The sequence below is a fragment of the Rhincodon typus genome, chromosome 34 (genome assembly GCF_021869965.1).
Source record: "Rhincodon typus isolate 14 chromosome 34, sRhiTyp1.1, whole genome shotgun sequence".
In the NCBI taxonomy this organism is placed as follows: domain Eukaryota; kingdom Metazoa; phylum Chordata; class Chondrichthyes; order Orectolobiformes; family Rhincodontidae; genus Rhincodon; species Rhincodon typus.
Window position 1 is genome coordinate 6,786,111 of NC_063365.1, and position 21,001 is coordinate 6,807,111.

At 42.4% G+C, this 21,001-nt stretch overlaps 1 protein-coding gene across 2 annotated transcripts in view; it reads left to right on the top strand.

Moving 5' to 3' along the window:
- LOC109927499 (paladin-like) overlaps positions 1–21,001 on the top strand; it is a 222,742-nt gene that overhangs the window by 58,434 nt on the left and 143,307 nt on the right. For both annotated transcript variants that reach the window (XM_048616323.1, XM_048616324.1), the window contains exons 3-7: positions 3,021–3,123; positions 10,943–11,122; positions 11,892–12,056; positions 13,427–13,587; positions 17,216–17,291. In XM_048616323.1, coding sequence (XP_048472280.1) covers positions 3,021–3,123; positions 10,943–11,122; positions 11,892–12,056; positions 13,427–13,587; positions 17,216–17,291 — 685 coding nt within the window. The remainder of the gene's footprint in view (positions 1–3,020; positions 3,124–10,942; positions 11,123–11,891; positions 12,057–13,426; positions 13,588–17,215; positions 17,292–21,001) is intronic.

The window sequence follows — 21,001 nt, forward strand, 5'->3', positions numbered from 1 at the left end:
TCATCAAAGGTTAACCTCAACAGCTATTGTTGATTTTTGGAAAACCCCATATTGTTCACTAATGCCCATTCTATGATTCTATGTCCAACCTGAATTGACAACCTTCACGGTGACAGTTAGCTCAATTAATGCCAACCACCTTTTGTACTGTACTGTACGGGTCCATACTCTGAAAGGCAGCAGGTTATTTGTAGAGAACATTGCAGCTAGGCCTCATTTTCAACTGCTTTGTCTGGCATTGCCAATTCTGGACAGATGAATTCCTTGAATTTGATCATCTGACATACTGCTGACAACTGATCTGCTGAAATCCGACTCATTCTCCGCCACTTCTGCCACCTACAATCTGACTCCACAACCAAAGAGATATTTCCCTCCCCAACCTTATCTGCCTTTCGTAGGGACCGCTCTCTCCGTGACTCCCTTGTCCACTCCACACTCCCAACTAACCCCACCGTCCCCAGCATGTTTTCCTGCAACCGCAGTAAGTGCTACACCTGCCCCTATACCTCCCCACTCACCTCCATTCAAGGCACAAAACAAACCTTCCACATTAGACAGGGGTTCACCTGCACATCCGTCAACTTCATCTACCGCATCCGCTGCTCCCGGATGTGGTCTCCTCTGCATCGGTGACACCAAGCAGAGATTTGGAGACCGTTTTGTAGAGCATCTGCGCTCTGTACACGACAAATGACAACACCTTCCGGTCATGAACCATTTTAACTCTCCCTCCTATTCCCTGGGTGACATGTCCATCCTGGCCACCCGCAAACTGGAGGAGCAACACCTCATATTCCATCTCAGGAACATTCAGCCAATGGCCTAAACAAGGATTTCACCAGTTTTAAAATCTCCCCACTCCCCGGCCTCATCACATGTCCAACTTTCCCTCTCATTCCCGCCTCTTTGACCTGACACAACCTGTCCATCTTCTCTCCCACCTGTCCGCTCCTCCCACCTGACTGGCCAAAACCCACCACTCCCTACCTGCATTCACCTATCACCATCCCACCAACCTTCCCCAGCCCGACCCCTCCTCTCTCTATTTATTTCTGAGCTCCCTTCCCCCTCCCTATTTCTGAAGAAGGGTCCCGACCTGAAATGCCAACTTCCCTGCTCGTCAGATACTGCCTGGCCTGCTGTGTTTCTCCAGCTCCCCACTGTGTTATATCTGCTGAAATAACCATTGTGTCCCCATTATCAAGACATTTTAAACTGACAAATAGAAATGTTACAAAAATTAATCAAAAAAGCTCTATTTTTTTACTTTCTTTCTCCTAGGGTGGTTGTAGGAGGTTAATCTTAAATTCCTGAATTCTCCAGGGCAATCTTGAAAGCTTGGCTGCATCGGCTGCATCCCCATTAATTTAAGGCATTCAAGAGGACATTGAATGATTATTCGGATAAAAATAGTGTGCAAGGTTATAGGGAAAGGCAGGGAAGTGGCACTTGATAATGGCGCTCATTTAATGAGCCGATGCGGGCACGATAAGCTGATTGGCCTCCTTCTGTACTATAACAGTTCTGTGATTTGCACTTTCCAGCAGAAGCCAATGAAGAGCAGTGATTATAGCTGAATTGTCCCTTGTGCCTTGGTGTAATCTCATTTTTGTTTTGTTTTATTTGTCAATTTGTCATTGTGGCAGGTTAGTTTGTGGTGATGCATTGGAGCCTTCACCCTCACCATGGTTTGGTTGGTATTGAGTGAGGAGTAAGTATTGATCTAGGACATAGTAAAGGTGAGCCAGTCTCTTCAAATTCTTTGCCCATACTTCTTGCAATCCGGACACCTGGCAAGTGGAATGTGGGTCAGCTCTCCAACATGTTCTCTCAATCATGAAAAGAAAACTCCAAGAGGAAGCTATTCATCTCCACAAATCAAACCATTGAATCTCTTTCCACTCTCCCACCAGCACCATTCCAAACTCAGGAGGGAACATAGAGTGGCTGAGTCACAGATATAGCCTGATGGCCTCTCCTGCAATAGGGTTAGGGTTAGAAAGCTCTCCTTTTTGCCTTCTCATTAGCAGGAGTACCAAGTAGTTATAAATTTCAAAAAATGTGGTTACTGATAGAGAAGTCACAGGATGTGTACAGGCTGTGCTACTTAATTTTCCGATGATGAATGGAAGAACCCAACACTCAGGCCTAGCTATCTGTCACGTCCTCATCTGACTGCCAAGCTCACACTGATTCACGGATCCAGTGGGTACTCACCTGGCTCAATAGCAACTGGTTTATTATTGTAAAACTCTCATGTAAAGGGGCCTCAGAAACAACCACACTAACTCCTCTAGCTCGATGAATAACTGCTTTTCTCCATCCTGCCTTGGCTGTTACTCTAATCACAGAGCGGGAGAGTCTGAACATGTGACTGGAAGAGCAGTCTGCAGGGAAGAGACAGAATTTCTGACTGGAGGGCGGGCTTGTCATGGATTCTGTCCGTCCCACCTAAGGGCAGAGGGGGGGAATGACTTCTCTGAGTGATTGCTCCCGTGATTGAATTTTCGTGCATTTTGTGGGATTTTCGGGGATGAGTTTAATCCATACCCACTTGTATTTTGAGGATGGTTCCACGTTCCTTTCCAAACCCATCTTCAGTCCCCTCCATCCTGTTTCTCTCCACGTAACCTCATCCCATCCTGCTCCATTGCACCCACTGCTGTCCAAACTGTCCCACTCATAGAATGCTTGCTCCCACACTGTCTTAATTCCTCATCCCATTAATAGCCAGTAGAATGACTAACAGGTATAACAAGAGGATGAAGGGTAAAATGTATAGATTTCTGGTAAGATGAAATTTGGACTTGCAGTTTAAAGGAGAATATGAGCCAAGGTAAAGCATGAGAACTGCAGTGTAGCTCCTCAGATTAAAATCGAGGATGATGCGGCAATGATTCAATGGCACCAAGTCTGGATATAAACTACCAGAGAAATGCTAAGTTGAATCTCTTATATCCACATCAACGAACAGCTGTTAGCAGCGTAAATTAATTCCTTTTTTTTCCATCTTTCAGGTATAACTGTAAAGAAGAGTTTCAGATTCATGATGACTTGTTAAAAGCAAACTATATAATTGGGAAAATTTCAGATAACTTGCCGGAACACTATCTTGTTCAGGTAAGAAGAAAATGGAAGTAAAACAGATGTCCCACGTGATGTGGTGTAAACAAGTTAGCTCAGGCTATTAGATAACATGGTGTAGAGCTGGATGAACACAGCAGGCCAAGCTCAGGATATTGTCTTTTCTCTCCCCTGTGACCATTCAGGTTTAAGCAAATCTTAGGTAGATCCCTGCGTAAATCTACTTTCTATACTGAGCCAAGTGTAATCAGTTGAGCAGCAGGATTATCGATTCTTACAGCATACATCATACCATTGCCGATTCTATCAGAGCCATACCAATTTCTTTCCGCACTTCTTTACCCATAAACTCACAAATTAATCCAGTCCATGTTCGATTGCCTTTTGAAAGCTTTGGAACCTAATTCCACCGCCCTTTCAAGTAGTGTCTTCCAGATCACATCTTTCCCCTGTGAGCGTAAAAATTCTTCTTATTTCCCATATAATTTTTTTCTTTTAAAGCTATTATTATTACTCACTTTGAGAGAGTATGTAACAAACAAGTAACCAGGATGTAAAAAATAGTCGTTGCATAGTGTAGCTCTCAATGTCATGTGAGAGAGTTGCAGTTGTGTTGTCTTGTAACAGTTATTGCTGAAACTTTAGTGTGAATCTGTCTTGCTGACCAATTCTGCTGTATATCTTCAATAAACAGAACCGGCATTTGGTTAACTAGTCCTGGTTTGAGATTAAGTTTGTGTTAAGCAAACTTTGAAGCACGACAGTGACCAACCCACTTTCCAAAGTAAGCAGTCTATCAACAGTCAATATCAGGCAATCAAGACTCTTCATAGTTTGGAATAGCTCAACTAGGCCTCCTCTTATTGTTCCCAGCAGTAAGCTGACCATCCCAGTTTGTCCAAGTATCCACAAAACCACAAGTCCTTCAACCCTTGTATCTTCCAGGTAAACCTCCACTATAATATTTCAACATCCTGTTGAAGGTGTGGTGCCCAGAGAATTGGTGGCACAGTGGCGATGTCACCAGATTGTGAATCTACAAATTCAAGTTATACTTTCAATGCCATAGGTGCAAATCCTGTCATGGCAGCTAGTGGAATTTGATTTCAGCTAATAACATCAGAAGCATAACAGCTAGCCTCAATAATTTTGGCCATGCAATATCTTTGATTGTTGTAAATTCACTAATGTCCTGTAGAGAAGGAATCAGTTTTGCCTGGCTGGCATTCACTGTGGTGAGAGTATGGAAAAGAGCACCTTTGGAATTTGTACCAAATTCCAAACAGAGGAAAACATTTACCATGCACCTGACATTGTTGCAACTTTCACCAAGAATGCATTTTCCAGCACATAAGGAGGCCATTCAGCCCATTACCCCATACTGGCTCTTTGGAAGAGGTATTCAGTTAAATCTACTCCCTCACCCTTTCCCTATAGCCCTGGAAACGTTTCTGTTCTGACAGATATCCAAATCCTTTCTCTCAGTTGCACTTGAATCTGCTTCCGCCACCCTTTTTTCAGTCCGTGAAATTCAGATAATAACATGCAGTGTTTCAAAACATAAATTGTACTCGTTCTCTCTCTACCTGAAAACAGTACAATTGGCCTCTGATCATTGTGCACTGTTAATGTATTTTAACGCATACTTGTGAGGAAAATCGGTTGTGTGGCAGCTGTCAGACAGTGCTACTTAAAGGGGCATGCTTCCATGATTAGGCAGGGTAGGAATTTCTTCTATGTTTTATTGGAAGGCTGTGTAGTTTGAAGAGCTTTTCACATTGCTGTCTGCAAATGAAGTCTTAGAAAGGATTTTCACTGTTTACAAATACTTTCTCATTTGTTTGCTCCTTGCTGCTCTCCTGCTTTGAGATGCAGACAGTGCCCCTTTAAGGCCAGACTCAGAGTTGAGTGTTTGCATGCTCTGTCGCTGAGTCATTCTGCAGTGATTGAAGCAGCAACTGGTGATAAATTATCTCAACATTTACAGGCTGCACTGGCTCACCTTCATGTGGATTAGTGGTTGGACTGGGAAAGACCTGCCAAACATTTTGTGGTGAAGATATTCTTACCCAACCGAATCTGTTAATCCCAGCTTTGAAAACTACGATTAACCCTTGGCATCCACATCTTTTTGGAGAGAGGATTCCAGATTACTGAGAGAAAAAAATAGCTTAATTTACTCCTTAATGGTAGATCTAATTTCAAGGTTATGTCCCTCCCATTAGAGATTGAAAGGCTGAATCAGTGACAGTCTCTCTGCCAGTATATTGTAGATCTTTACTAGACCAATTTGAAAGAAGTGATGGGGGGGATGTATGAGAGAGTTGAAGTTATCAAAACCCAATTTACCACCATATATACATTCATTAAACTGTGGATTAAGGACTGGAGCATTTGCATTAGAAGGAGAGGCTGGATAGGCTGGGACTTCTTTCACTGGAGCGTAGGAGGTTGAGGGGTGGTCTTAGAGGTTATAAAATCATAGATAAGGTGCATAGGAAACATCTTTTCCCTAGGATAGGGGAGTTCAAAACTAGAGGGCTTAATTTTAAGGTGAGAGGGGAAAGATTTAAAAGGGACACTAGGGTCACAGAGAGGGTCGTTCATAAATGGAATGAACAGCCAGAGAAAGTGGTAGTTACAAGTACAGTTACAATATTTAAAAGACATTTGGACAGGTACATGAATAGGAAAGGTTTAGAGGGATATGGGCCAATGCAGGCAAATGGGACTAGTTCAGTTTGGGAAAGCTGGTTGGTATGGACGAGTTGGACTGAAGAATCTGTTGCCGTGTTGTATGACACTATGACTCTGTGGTTACATGTATAAATTAATAAAATATTATTCTAGCTGTAATATTAAGAGGTGCTTCTTTGTATGGAAATGATCAACTTGTGAAATAATATTCCAGTTAAAATGATGGAGCTTGGGATAATTTAAGAGGCGATTAATATGACTTTTTTTAAAAAAATCACTCCTGGAATTTGAGTGTTGTTGGCTGGACCAACATTTATTGCCTGTTCCTAGTTTTCCTTGAGAAGGTGGTGGTCAGCTGCCTTCTTGAACGACTGCAGTTTATGCTGTGTAAATGCTTGTATGAATTCAGGATGGGCCAAAGGCCTTTATCATCCACAAATATCTTCAGGCATGATGTTCTCATATGAAGGTAGATTTTTAATTGACACTGTAGGTTTTGTGTGCATGTTAAAGATTGCTCACTGATAGAATAGAATATCCTTTATTGTCACATGTGCGTCTTTGTAGAAGTACAGTGAAAAGCTTTTACAATGACTGCCTCTTATGGCTCCATCTTAGGTACAAGTACCTAGGTACAAATCTTGGATACAACAGAGGAATAAAAAGTAGTTTTAAAAGATAAGTTGGAAATAAGACCATGTTGAAGGATTGACATTACAGTAAGGTAAAAATAATTCAAATAAACATTACGTGTGGCAGCTCAGTGCAAGGCCTCCACACGTGACCTGATCGTCCGCGCCAGACCTCCAGGGCTCACAACCGCTTGCCACTGCTCCAGGATTTGCCTCCAGGGCTAAGGGGAGAGAAAAAGAAAAGAAGAAAAAAAAGAAAAAGAAAGGAAAAGAACAGGCAGAACAGAGGAGCTCTGCAGGAGCATCCTACTTTGCTGCCATCTTGCCGCGATCTGCAGTTCTTTCAGGTTTGACTCCGAGGAAGCACAATCCAGCTCCCTAGAGCAGTCTCTAAAATGCAGTGCATACACTCAGTGCCCAGACCCCGGACAGTGTCCATGAGGGTAGATAATTGGAGATGTCCAAACCAGCACAAAGCAAAATGATTTCCTGGAGAAAGGTCAGTGCATTGGGACTGAGTCAATTTCTTCACCAGAGGGTCAGCATGGATGCGGCGATCTGAATCTGAATTGTACCAGACTGAGTGCTAGACCTCATCATTTGCTGCTAATTTCCTCCTTGTGTTTCTTCCTGTTTCTTCATCCTTTCTTTCTTCCTCTTCTCTGCCTCTCCGTTTTCTTCTTCTTGTCCCTGTTATGTTATGTCTCATGTCAGGCTACCTGTAAAGGCATGCTCATGTCATCATCACTGTCTTATAATATGTGATCTGAGAGTTAAAGTTATCAGACACTATTTTTCTTGGGATCGCTTGATGCACGGCACGTTAATAGAGATGAACTACTCCTTGTAGCCCCATAACTGAACTTTAGCCCAGATACTGATGTGCCTGTGAATGTAATGTTTCTATATAATCACCAGCTGGATTCTTCAATAATGTGTTATCCACTCACAGTTTCAGATGTTATTAGGGTAGTGTATGCATTGCTGCATCAGGTAAAACACACTGCTGGAGGCAAAACAAGGTCAAAAATCACACAATTGAAACCTGGTGTCATGTGATTTTTGACCTCGTCCAACCCATTTCAACAGTGGCACCTCACTGTTGAGGCAAAACAATGCATCACTTCGCTCCTCTCTGTCTCTGTTTCCTCCTTATGCCTAGGGTAGCATTGAGTCACTCACAGAGAAGGCAGGTCTCAAATATAGTCTGTGCTGAGTTTGCAGATTTCATCTGGAACTTATGGGCCTCCTGCTCCAGATTCCAGTGATCCTGTTGAAAGTGCATAAGAGTTGGATGTTTTCGGCTCAGTTCGGATATCTTCCAAGGCTGGATGAAGGGATAGGCATTGATTACTTTTAAAAAAAGGCCTATTAAAATAACTGCATTGAAAGCCAAGGCATGTCAATGGCTGAGTAAATGGTGTGAAATGCAGTATTTGAAATTGTGCATTCGAATACTTTTGTCTAAAAAAAATTAGTAGTATTAGCCAATATCCATCGACTATCCTTATAAATTGTTTGCAACTGACAATATTTTCAAGTAAAATAAAAGATGTTCCACGAAGTGACAAGCTCCTTTATCATTTAATCTTTTAGCTTCTGATTTCCATCTTTCTGTGTGGCTGTCAGTTGTTTGATTGTAATGTTCAGCTGAATAGACACTGTGCCTGATGAAGCAAAGTTGGAGATGTGATGGCCTAGTAGTATTATTGCTACACTATTAATCGAGAAAGTCATCCAATGTTCTGGGGACCCAGGTTTGAATCCCACCATGGCAGATGGTGGAATTTGAATTTGGTGGAATTTGAATTCAACAAAAAATATCAGGAATAAAGAATGTATTGAAGACCATGAAACCATTGTCGATTTTTGGAAAGACTCATTTGGCTCACTCGTGTCCTTCAGGGATGGAAATCTGCCATCCTCACCTGGTCTGGCCTACATGTGACTCCAGACACACAGCAAATGTGATTAACTGTCTGAAATGGCCTAGCAAGCCGCCCAGTTGTACATTCGCTATGAAGTCTCAAGAAAGAAATGAAACAGGACAAGTCACCTGGCATCAACCTAGGCAGCGGAAAGACAATTGCAAGAACAGCCTTGTTGACCCAGCAAAGTCCTCCTTACTAATATCTGGAGGCTAGTGCCAAAGCTGGGAGAGCTGTCTCATTGACTTCTCAAACAATAGCCTGACTTAGTCATACTTATGGAATCATACCTGACAGACAATGACCCAGATGCCTCCATCACTATTGCTGGCTACATCCTGTCCCACCTGCAGGACAGACCCAGAAGAGGTGGCAGTGCAGTGGTATAGATTCGGGAGGGAGTTGCCCTGAGAATCCTCAACATTGACTCCGGACCCAAGACGTCTCATGGTTTCAGGTTAAACATGGGCGAAGAAAGTTCCTACTGATTACTATGTACCATATTCCCTCCACTGAGGAATCAGTACTCCTCCACATTGAAGAACACTTGCAAGTTTGCAAGATGTAGTCTGGGTGGGGGATTTCAATGTCCACCACCAAGAGTGGCTCAGCAGCAACAGTATTGATCAAGCTGGTTAGGTCCTAAAGGACATTGCTCCCAACTGGGTCTGCAGTAGATGGTGAGGGAACCAACTAGAAGGAAAAACATACTTGACCTCATCCTTGCCAATCTGACGGCTGCAGGTACATTTGTCCATGACAATTTCAGTAAGAGTGACTACCGCACAGTTCTTGTGGAGATGATGCCCTGCATTCGCATTGGGAATGCTAAATGGGACAGACTTCAAACAGATCTAGCAACTCGAGACTGGGCATTCATGAGGCGCTATGGGTCATCAACAGCAGCAGAATTGTAGTCCAGCACAATCGACAGCCTCATAGCCCAGCATATCTCCCACTCATCATTACCATCAAGACAGGGGATCAACCCTGGTTCAATGGAGAGTGCAGGAGGGCACGCCAGGAGTGTCCTAGGCCAACCAATTTCAGCTGCTTCATCAACATCCTTCTTAAGGTCAGAAGTAGGAATGTTTGGCAATGATTGCACAATGTTCAGCACTATTTGCATCTCCACTGTTACTGAAGCAGTCCATGTTAAATGCAAAAAGATCTGGACAATATGATCCAGATATTGTCCAGGATCATATCTGGACAAGTGGCAAGTAACATTCACACAACACAAATGGCAGGCAATACCCATTTCTGATAAAAGACAGTCTAATCACCATCCCTTGACATTGAACGGTGTTACCATCATTGAATCCCCCATTATCCTGGGGGTTGACATTGAGCAGAAACTCAACTGGACCCTCCTCATAACGCAGTGGATGCAAGAGCTGTTCAGAGACTAGTAACTCATGTCCTGATTCCCAAAGCCTGTCTTCCATCGACAAGACACAAGTCAGGAGTGTGATGGAATACTCCCCACTTGCCTGGATGAGTGAAACTCCAACAAGAAGCCTGACAGCATCCAGGACAAAGCAGCCTGTTTGATTGGCATCACATCCACAAGCATCCAGTTCCTCCACCATCAATGCTCAGTCGAAGCAGTGTGTACTATCTGTACCTTTCAAACCCATGACTGCTTCCATCCAGAAGGACAAGGGCAGCAGATACATGGGAACGCGACCATGTTCCCTTCCAAGCCACTCACCATCATTGGAAATCTCTTGCTGTTCCTTCATTGTTGCTGGGTCAAAATCCTGGAATTCCCTCCCTAAGACCATTGTGGGTCAATCTACAGCATGTGGATTGCAGTGGTTTAAGACAGCAGTGTACCAGTTGCTTCTCAAGGGCAACTATAAATGGGCAATAAAGTGCTGGCTAGCCAGCAATATCTATTTCCTTCGATTGAATTAAAAAAATCTTTACCAAGGGTTCTTGCAATCAAATAATTTCACCTATAACCCATGTGCTCACTGAAACAGACTAGACCAGCAATGCCTCAATTTTAAAATTCTCATCCTTGTGTTCAAACCCCTTAGTGATTTCTCCCTCCCTATCTTTGTACCTTCTCCAATTTCACAATCTTACAATTTCTTCACTCCTAATTCTGGCCTCTTCAAGCCTCCCTGATTTCAATTGCCCCTCCATTGCTGACTGTACTTTAGCTGCATTGATATTAAACTCTGAACTGCCTCCCTTAATTTCTTTGCCTCCTTACTCTCTCTCCTCTTTTAAGATGCTCCTTGAAACCTTATGTGACCAATGTTTGGATCACCTATCCTAAAATCTCCTCATGTTACATAGTATCAAATTTGCTTTAAAAGCACTTCAGTGAATGAATTAGGTAGATTAAAGATGCTGTGTAAATGCCACTTGGGTTGTTGGTTAAACTATGGAAATAGGGTTTCTCTCAATCTGATACTAAAGATAAGGTGACCAGTTGTAGATCTGATCAACATAACTCATCAGCAGCATCCGCAGTTCTTTCAGTTTTTATTTGACATATCTCAAATGTTTATTTAAATGGTATTATGCTAACCCTGTCTCTTGTACTTGGATTAACCCATGATTGAACTTTTCTTTGTGTTTCAGGGAAAGTATTTCATGGTTTGTGATATCTACAATAAGATAGATGTCTTGAACACTACTGGCCATTATGGAGTGCCCAACTTCAGGCAGGCCAAGGGAAGCTACCCAGTGTTCGGAATGGGCCAACCTAGCCTTAACGGCTTTAAACAAGTTCTTCAGGTGTTTGAGCAGGAAGGTTATGAGGTCAGTGCCTCTCTCTGTTTCATTGCTAATCTTATCAGAGCATCGTATGGGAATCTGATCCTGCAGTTCAGTAATGCAAACAAAGTAAAAATGCTGGAGATACTCACAGGTCACTGTCGTGGAGAGAGAAGCACAGTTCACATTTCAGGTCAGTGACCTTTCAGCAGGACATAAGGTAGGTAAAAATGTTAGACACAAACTAAAACAGAAATTGCTGGAAAATCTCAGTAGGTCTGGCAACATCTGTGGAGAAAAATCAGAGTTAACGTTTCGGATCCAGTGATCCTTCTTCAGAACTGCGAAATAGGACAGGAACACTGCAGCCCCAGTTCTCCAATCTGTTTAGGTCTCACCTTCACTCCTGTTGATGCTTTTCTTGCCTCTGGATTTATAGATTGTGGATTCAAGCCCTATTCCCGAGGCCTGAACACAAAATCTAGGCTGATATTTGGTGTACTATTGAGGGAATGCTGCCTTTATCTTTCACTTAGGAGGTGAAGCTAAGGCCCTTTTCGCTCTCAGTGGTGGTCAAAACAAATCCTATGGCACTATTCAAAAAGGGGCCGGGGAGATTTTTGCAATTATCAACATTTTCCATCAATCACCAGAACTAAAGCAGATTATCTAGCTACTTTCCTCCTTGCTGCTTATGGGAGCTTGCTGCCTGCAAATTGGTTGGTCGGTTTTCTAGAAAACAGCAGTTACTACAGTAAAGAAGTATGTCATTAGCTTTAAAGTGCTTTTTATTGAACATCTTTTCTCTTTGCAGGAAATTCTGTTTTTCTGTGTTCGTGAGGAGCCTGTGGTTTTCCTGCATGTCGAGAATGACTTTCTCCCGTACACTCCCCGGAGCAAAGAAAATCTTCACGAAAACCTGCATGACTTAGGAAGAGACGTGGAAGTGGAAAAACTAGAGCTGGCCATCAGGAAGGAGGTAGACTTGAATTATATTCATCTGAACACTACCCTGTAGGTTCATGGCAGCTGAAATGTTTGTGGGGTATGATGGAATCGGTATTTCAACATATCTGCCCCATGATGTGTATTCCATCTTCGTCATGTCACTGCTGGCAGTCGTTATCTCCAGCTGTCCAAATTCACTTGCTGATCCTTTTCAAAACTTATCTCTTACCAAGAGTTTGGCTTAAAAAAAATTCTTCCATAGAATCTGGGCATCACTGACAAACCAGATTTAGCGGCCATTCCTAATTGCCCATGATCTGAGTGGCTTGCTAGGCTATTTCAGAGTCAGCCATATTACTATGGATCTGGAGTCACATGTAGGTAAGCCAGGTAAGGGTAGAAGATTTCCTTCCCTAAATGACATTCATGAACAAGATATATATTCCTGCCAATTAATGGTAATTTTGTGGTCGTCATTACTCTACTCATTACTTTGTACTCTAAATATACTAGCGAATTTAAATACCACCAGCTACTACGGCGGGATTTTAACCCATATCCCGAGAGCATTAGCCTGGATCTCTGAATTACTAACTCAGTGACATTGCCATTACTCCCATCATCTCTCCCATGGGTCAGCCGATCCATTGCTAATGTCTTCTTCTTTGACTCTGTATCAGTTCTCTGCTTGGTAATGCTCCTGCGACATTATTTTTAGTTTTAAAATGCTGTTTAGGGGCAAGTGGTTGTATCAACAGTAGTATATAAATGCTGGTGTGCTCATTCCTTTCTTGGCCCATGTGCAATAGACCAAATGTTTGTAAAATGTTAAAAGATATATTAATTGTTGATAACGCAGTGTAATATTGTATAAGAAATTGGGTACAATTTTATGAGCTGTCAGTGAATTTACATTTGAATGACGTGTGAAATATGAGCTCCAGGGTAACATGGTGTCTTTGCTCAGACCATTGACTGTTGCTGGGCTCCCTAGACTCCAGTCCCATGTCATCAGTGCAAACCTAGCCTGTGATAATTGACTGATTAATAGATTGAGCATCACAGATCACCCTGATCCAACAACCCTTCCCAGGAGATGTTACTATATAGGGGCGCTGGAGACTTGAGTTGTCTTCATTTTTAACACCTTTTCTGCATCAGAAATGCTGAGGCCAATAGCAAAAATGAATTCACTCAATTCAATAAGGGCATGATTACTGGAAATTTTCTGGCTTAATAGCCAGTGTTTGTATTATGAGGCCGTCTCAGAGAGGTTGAGCATACCACTGAACACAAACAAAGTATGTTAAAGCAGTAAACAAAATAAAGACTGTACTCAGATAGAGTGATATTATGTTTGAGAAATGAAAATTTTACCCGTTGTATACTTTCAATTTTCAGCTTTATAACTTTGCTCAGTTGAATGAAAACATCAATTATGTCTATAACGACATAGAACATTTCAAGGATGAGCCTCGGACAATCTGTATTTACAGTGAAGAGGATATCAATGTAACAGAAGAGGTTTACAAAAGACCTTTCTTTACCAAGCCATCTTGTCGGTAAGCAATGTGAGCTCATAGGTCTGTTTTAATTGTTATTGATTCTGTGATTAAACAACATGTAACTTCAGCAGCATGCAACACAAATTGGGCACGCCTACTGTCACTGAAAGGATTGTTAGAGTGGCCCCTTTCTGAATTATCTGTTCAAGGAAAAATAAATACTTGAAGGAACATTTTTCAATGACCATGTGAAAAATAGCTGAAATATCCATGTTCCACCAAGAGAAAGGGCGGCACATTGGCTCAATGCTTAGCACTTTTGTCTCACAGTGCCAGGCCCCCGGGTTCAATTCTGCCCTAGAGTGACCATCTGTATGGAGTTTGCACATTCTCCCTGTGTCTGCGTGGGCTTCCTCCATGTGCTCTGGTTTCCTCCCACATTCCAAAGATTTGCAGGTTAGGTGGATTGGCCATGCTAAATTGCCCAGTAGTGTCCAGGGACATGTAGGTTCGCCTTGGGAAATACAAGGTCACGGGGATAGGGTACAGGGGTGGGTTTGGTTGGGATGCTGTTAGGAGGGTCGGTGCAGACTCAATGGGCTGAATGGCCTGCACCCACACAGTAGGGTTTCTGTGGTTAAGAGATAGCAACTCATTTCTAGCTTTGCAGACTCATTCTCCTCCGATGAAGATAGCAACATGTACCATTCGTTAAAGTCACAGTTTCCTTGTACCTCTCCTCTATCTCTGTCCGTTCTGCTGTTTGGCAGCCTGGAAACCGAGCATTTCTGGAGATGGCACAGCCAGCACAAGTGGCAGGGGACAGATGCAGGATCTCTGCTTATTGTCCAAATACCTTGCTGGAGTGAGTGTGGGGAAAGGGATTGGACAAGAGGGTGGGGAGTTAAAGGGCTGATGTGGGACTATGCTGTGGTAGAGTGCAGAGCTGGATTTGGTGGGGAGAGGAGGGGAGGGTATATCTGGATCTGGGTTAGGTGTGACTCACCCCACCAAGCCAACAGTTTAGTCGCTAACCTCCTCTTTCTGTTCAGGTATACCTGCAAAGATTGACAAATTGGGTGAGGTATATTAAAGGCTGCGTTAACCTTGGTGTTAAATGACCATGATGAAAGACAGCGTTTATCTCAATGTCTTTTTCCCAATGACGCTGTCACGTATAACATGCCAAATCCTGTGCGAGCCATTACAATGGCTACCTCATGAGCTGGCTAATTGTGCGTGTTTTGTGTGTCTGTGTTGTGTGCCCTCAGCACAAGGGTGACGCTTGCTCATGGCAAGAATCTGCAAGTGGATTCTCTTAATGTGGGGAGGCTGTTGTGCTGCAGGGATCATACAGTTTTGGCCAAGTAGGAAACCCTCACCCTAACATTTGCCTTAGGTGTATCAGATTGATGATTAATCTCTCTTGCTGCAATATAACACTCCTTCCTGTCTCTGTCAAATGTCGATGTACATCTTAAGCCTGGAATTCTGGCCCAGATGTCGGAACACCACCACTACAACACAAGACCTCAATATGTACTGGAATGGAATGAGATGGTGAGGAAGAGCAAAATGAAAATTGTTGGAAGCTCAAACTTGCCAGTAATCAGGCCATGATACAATGTGCCTGTGAACAAAATAAATGTTCAATTCACAGCCCTAGTTAGTATTGTTTAGTCTGATGCACCTTTATGCAACGCTACAGCTTACTCACTTTCTTCTAAAATTCCATCGACATTTCCATGTTTATTTCAAGGAGATATATTTCCCACTGTTTTACTCCAACCTTTCTTTGCTGTTTATTTTAAATGTCCTGCATTACATCAAGTGCCTTGGAAAAGAACATGTTCTTAGCACAGAGATAGTAGGAACTGCAGATGCTGGAGAATCTGAGATAACAAGGTGTAGAGCTGGATGAACACAGCAGGCCACTATCTCTGAAGGCTTCCTGCTCCTCTGATGCTGCTTGGCCTGCGGTGGTCATCCAGCGCTACACCTTGTTATCTCAGATTCTCCAGCATCTGCAGTTCCTATTATCTCTGAAAGCCTTCCTGCTCCTCTGATGTTCTTAGCACAGATGGGAGTTCTTTTCCCTCTGTATTCCACCACATGACTTCAGCTCAGAATTCAGGCTGATATTTGAAGGAGAGACATGTCATTGAAGGCCACAACTTTCTGATGCCACATTGACCCATAGCTTGGCACAAATTGACAATGAGCTGAAGGATCAATCATTTGACTTTAGGGGTAGAGGAAGAAATGATGTCAGGACCCAAGGTACTCATTGCACTTTTTCAAACCCTCCTTAGTGTATTTAGTATTTCCTTGAGTAGGCAAAAGGGATTTTTATTTGACATGTTGTCCAAGAGGTGCAGCAGGCAGTGAAGAAGGCCTTATTCCTGCTGCTATTTTCTGCAGCAAAGGGGCTGTCCCTGAAATAGTACGCAGCATCATATGCTGAATGCATGCAGTGGGCCATTGTGTGAAATTACTGTGTCTGTTGGGAGCCCTTGTGTGCTCCAGATGGCTATTTTTTAACATTCAAGTTAAGTTGGGTAGTTTTAGCAGATCCTTTCAAAACAAGTTCTAAACTACAGATTTCCACCTGTTTGAGGTTGCACTAGAACTGGTGCAGAGTTGTAGAGTGATTCATAGATTCATACGGAGCAGAAAAGTTCCTTTGGCCCAGTTGAGCTGGCTAGATGATTAAATGATTGACTTGTTCTGCAATGCATATTCATATGAAATTACTTAACATCAAAAGGAGATGCCAACGAAACCTGCGCTTCAGTTAAGGATGGATTCAATGACTGAGTGACACCAGTAACCTACTGGCAAGCACATGTTTATGACTTTACTGAAAACAATGCCAGTGCCTAAATTTCCGATCCTCCCCCCATACCCGAATGGAGCTCCACACACACACACACACACACCATTGAGTTATTTCCAAAATTTTGATGCACTGTATTAAACAGCAAATCTATTTGAAGAGTTTTAAAACTCCCCAGCTTGACTCAACCTGTAGCTTGTCCAGAATGCTGATTCCACGTTTATACATTTTGAATTCTCTGTCCAAAGGCAGGTCTGACCCGTAGTACCACATTGTTCTAGCCATGTCAGACAAACAGGCAGGTCCCGAATATACCCCAGCCAGAATAGGGAATGAATCTATGTTGTTGGCACCAATCTGATCCATGGCAGCCAACCTCCCAAAGAGTCTGAGTTGCCATGGCAACATACAAATTTACATGCATGTTGCAGTCCAAAGCGATGAATAGACTTTTGTAATATCCACATCCAAACAAAGATCACTTAGTGCTAATTATCTGCTCCATTCAAACTCAACAATGTACAACTTAGAACCCCTTTCTTCCACTGCCCATTACACTTTTTCTCTCTTCATCTTGTGTAATTATTTTCCTGACTCATTCTCAACGTATGTTGGAAGAAGAAAACCAACACCTCAACTGTAATCCAAGTCAAGATGTTGAGAACTCCTTCACAAATTGTTATTTATGCACAATTTGTTCAGCCACTAACATTTCATCCCATGGATCTTAGTAATGAACAATTATATGTAACCGCTAATAGGTGATTGTATAAGGATTTCTAATGGACTGGAGCTGTGTGTATTCATTCCTATCTGTGATAATGTCTTGTTTGATGCCTGCTGTTTTAGGTACTATCGATTACCGCTGTCTGTGGATGGGTTACCACTACAGTCACAGATAGATGTCTTTATTAATTCACTCAGGGTAAGTGTGCGGTTTCCTTAGGATAATTGAAAATCTGCAGAACTTTTTCTAATCTCGTATTCTTGTGGAAGGTCTTGACAACAGGGCTGCTGTAGCTCAGTGGATGGCACATAAACCTTGGGTTCAGAAGTCATACATTCAAGTCCTATTTCAGACACTTGAGCCTACATGCCAGATCAACCCTTCTGTGAGCTTAAATGTCTGTGGTTTCATCTTCTGGAGGAAATCTGAAACCAAGATTCCTTTTGCTCTGTCAGGACAATCTTCATAGTGACCTAGTCAATATTTATCCTTTTGACAACATCACAAACCGACCAGATTACCTGCTTCTTTGTCATGTATTTTATTATTCATTGATGGAATGTAGGCATTGTTGGAAAGGCCAGCATTTGTTGCCCATCCCTAATTACCCTTGAATTGAGTGGCTTGCTTAGTCATTTCAAAGATCATTTAAGAGTTTACTACATTGCTGTGGGAGTGGAGTCATATGTGGGTCAGACTAGGTAATGATGGCAGACTTCCTTCCTCAAAAGACATAAGCGAACCAGGTGTAATTTTGCAAAAACCAGATATATTATAATGGTCACCATTAGTAAGATGAACCCTCAATTCTTAAACAACAAACAAAAACAAAGTTGCTGGAAAAGCTCAGCAGGTCTGGCAGCATCTGTGAAGGGAAAAACAGAGTTAACCTTTCAGGTACGATGACCCTTCCTCAGAAACCTTCCTCAGAACTGTTCTGAGGAAGGGTCATCGGACCCAAAACGTTAACTCTGTTTTTTCCTTCACAGATGCTGCCAGATCTGCTGAGCTTTTCCAGCAACTTTGTTTTTGTTCCTGATTTACAGCATTCACAGTTCTTTCAGTTTTTATTTAGTATTTTCACAATTCTTAAACCTTTTTATTGAATGATTACATTTCATTTCCACTAATTGCCATGGTAGGGTTTGAATTTGTGTGCTTAGATCAATAGCTTGGGGCTCTGGATTATGGCTCAGTGGCATAACCACCAGACCAGCAACTCCCTAATATAGACGATGTTTGTGGAAGCTTGCTGCATACAGGTTACATTGCAACAGCAACTCAATTCAGAAGTACTTGTAAGGCTGTTAAGTGCTTTGGGATGTCCTTAGATCAGGAAAGATGCTATGTAAATGCAAGTCTTCTTGTTCTTCTTGTTTGGATGTAGTTGCACTTGAGTGCCTTGGCTACTTGGTTTCCTGATCCTAAGTATCCTTCCACTTTAGGGATCTACTGCAGGCTGTTCACAAGTGGTCAGGCCATTTTTCCATTTTCCGTCAGTAAATCAGTGCGGTGTTTGTGGACAAGCATATTATAATGAAAGGTTTGTGTTAAAATTGGTTAGTTCCCATTATGCTTCCTTCAAGTTTCAGCCATATAATGATCATGAGTCACCCTCCTCCCAATACACCTACTTTGTTTCAGCAATTTCATCCTGTAGTGATGGTAGAAGCAGGAACCCTTAAAACATTTAAGAGCTATTTAGATGAGCACTTGGAAGGTCATAGCATACAAAGATATGGGCTGGAAAATGGGATTGCAATAGATGGTATTTTGATGACAATAAGGGCCGAAGGACTTCATTTCAAGCTGTAAAACCTCCATGACCTTCCACATAGTGAATTGTCAGAATCTGGGAATCACTGCCTGACAATGTGGTGGAAGCAAATTCAATTCAGTCCTCGCAGAGGGAGTTAGATTCTTTTATGAGAAAGAGGAATGTGCAGGATTGTAGGGAGAATTGACAGAATGACTTTTGGAGGTCATTTGGGGAGCTGTCGCAGAAATGTCAAGCTGAATGGCCTTCTGTGTTGTAACAATTCTTTGCTTTAGTTTTGAGTTCAGTTTAAAAATACAGTGCAGAAATAATAAAGAATGTGATAGAGCTGCTGAATAGGGAAGGAAACCTGGTGCCCTTGCTCAGTTTGTCCTTTGTGTGACTCCACTCTCACACTCCAGATAGTTGACTTTTAATTGCCTTGTGATAGCTGAGAAATCCACTCTGTTGTGCAAGGTGTTTGGTCCTTCCCTAATAGTACATTCACCACAGACTACAAGGAGAGCGGTCAGTACTGTCTCCTGAAGGAATGGCTAGGAAAATGCCAGTGACACACCACCTCCCTTGAGAACATTTTCTGTAAATGTGGAATTTTATGCCCGAACAGCACAGTCCAGTCTATGCTGAAGCAGGGATTTGATAATATCTGGCTCACAGTACAAGGGGATTAAAAGCCCTGCGGGGGAAATATACCATTTTTCCTCTTTGTTTACAGTGAAATATTTTTATATATGCATCCCCCAAGGATATTAGCTATCTCTGCATCTTCCAGCCAGAAATCCACTTCCTGGTTTATGTTGTGTTGTTGAGCAAATTTGATGCTGCCACGCCACTTACACTTGGCTTTGTGCTACCCTCATCTCTATCATGGTTAGTTGCTTCAGTGCAGACACAGGGCCTAGAAGAGCAACAGAGAGAGGGAGAATGTATACGATGACGCTTAGCAAAAGAAAATGAGCTGCACATTTTTTTGCATGTTGTATTTTCAATGCTTTCATTGCTTGGTTGTGCACATGCAGACAATTGAATTGAGGTTGTTTTTCTCTTTTTTTTTTCTTGAATGCGGACGCTGTTAGTATCGCTAATATTGCCTGGCAAGAAGCCGTAGGTTGGCAAATGGACTCCTCGCCAACCAATCTACATCCTCTTCTCATGCAATATAAACTGTTGTTCCTTTTGAGGTTTAGTATTCTTCAAGACAACTCTTTATTCAGCAATACTGTTGGACTGTGCTAACAAACAACTATAATGAAATTATGTAGAAGCACTGCAGAAGGTGCAAAAATGATTTGGAAGGTGTAACCTCTTGGTACTGGTATCACTCAACCGGGAAAGATTTCACAGATCAGGGCTATTTTCTCCGGAAAAGAGCACGCTGAGAGGTGAATTGACTGAGGTTTGTAGCAGTTTGAAAAGGTTTGATAAGGGCGGCTGTGGGGAACATGTTTCTAGGGGCCTCAAGTATAAAAGTTACATAATTAATTCAGGAGAAATTTCTTTACCCAGACAGCGGTTCATTTGAGGAGCTCAATTATACAAGGAATATCTTGAGATGATTAGCAGAGATGTATTTAAGGGAAGGCTAGATTATCACTTGAAAGAGAAATAGAAAGTTATGCTGATAGGGGAAAGGGGTGGGCAGAGGCCCTTCCAGAGCATAGACTTATGTGTTTTTAGAGGACCTGGATATTGACTGAGAAACTATGCCCTTTGCCAACTTTGCAACTCCTAACACACTTGCAGCCCTGAACTGAGATTATTTCATCCAGTCAACAACTGCAATTGAACCTGGGTCCTTGATTAAATGTGGCTCATTCCGTAAGCAACTAGGGAACTTTGAGAGAACACACTCGGCGCTATAGCATTACGGGCTCTGTACCTACATGATTGTGTCCTGGCAATATACATGAGGTTTTCCAGTGGGGTTGGCAACAGCTGAAGATGTGCCTGACTGTATTCAGGGTACAGCACCTGCAGTGGTGAATACCTTGTGACATATGCTCAGATAGAAACCCCCACTTTAACTTGACCTAGCCGACAGGAATGGACGGGTGTGTATTAGACATGAGCTTGATTATGGTGTGGAGACGGGTATGTAAGTTGGTGTCCAACCTGAACTCAGGAGGAGGTG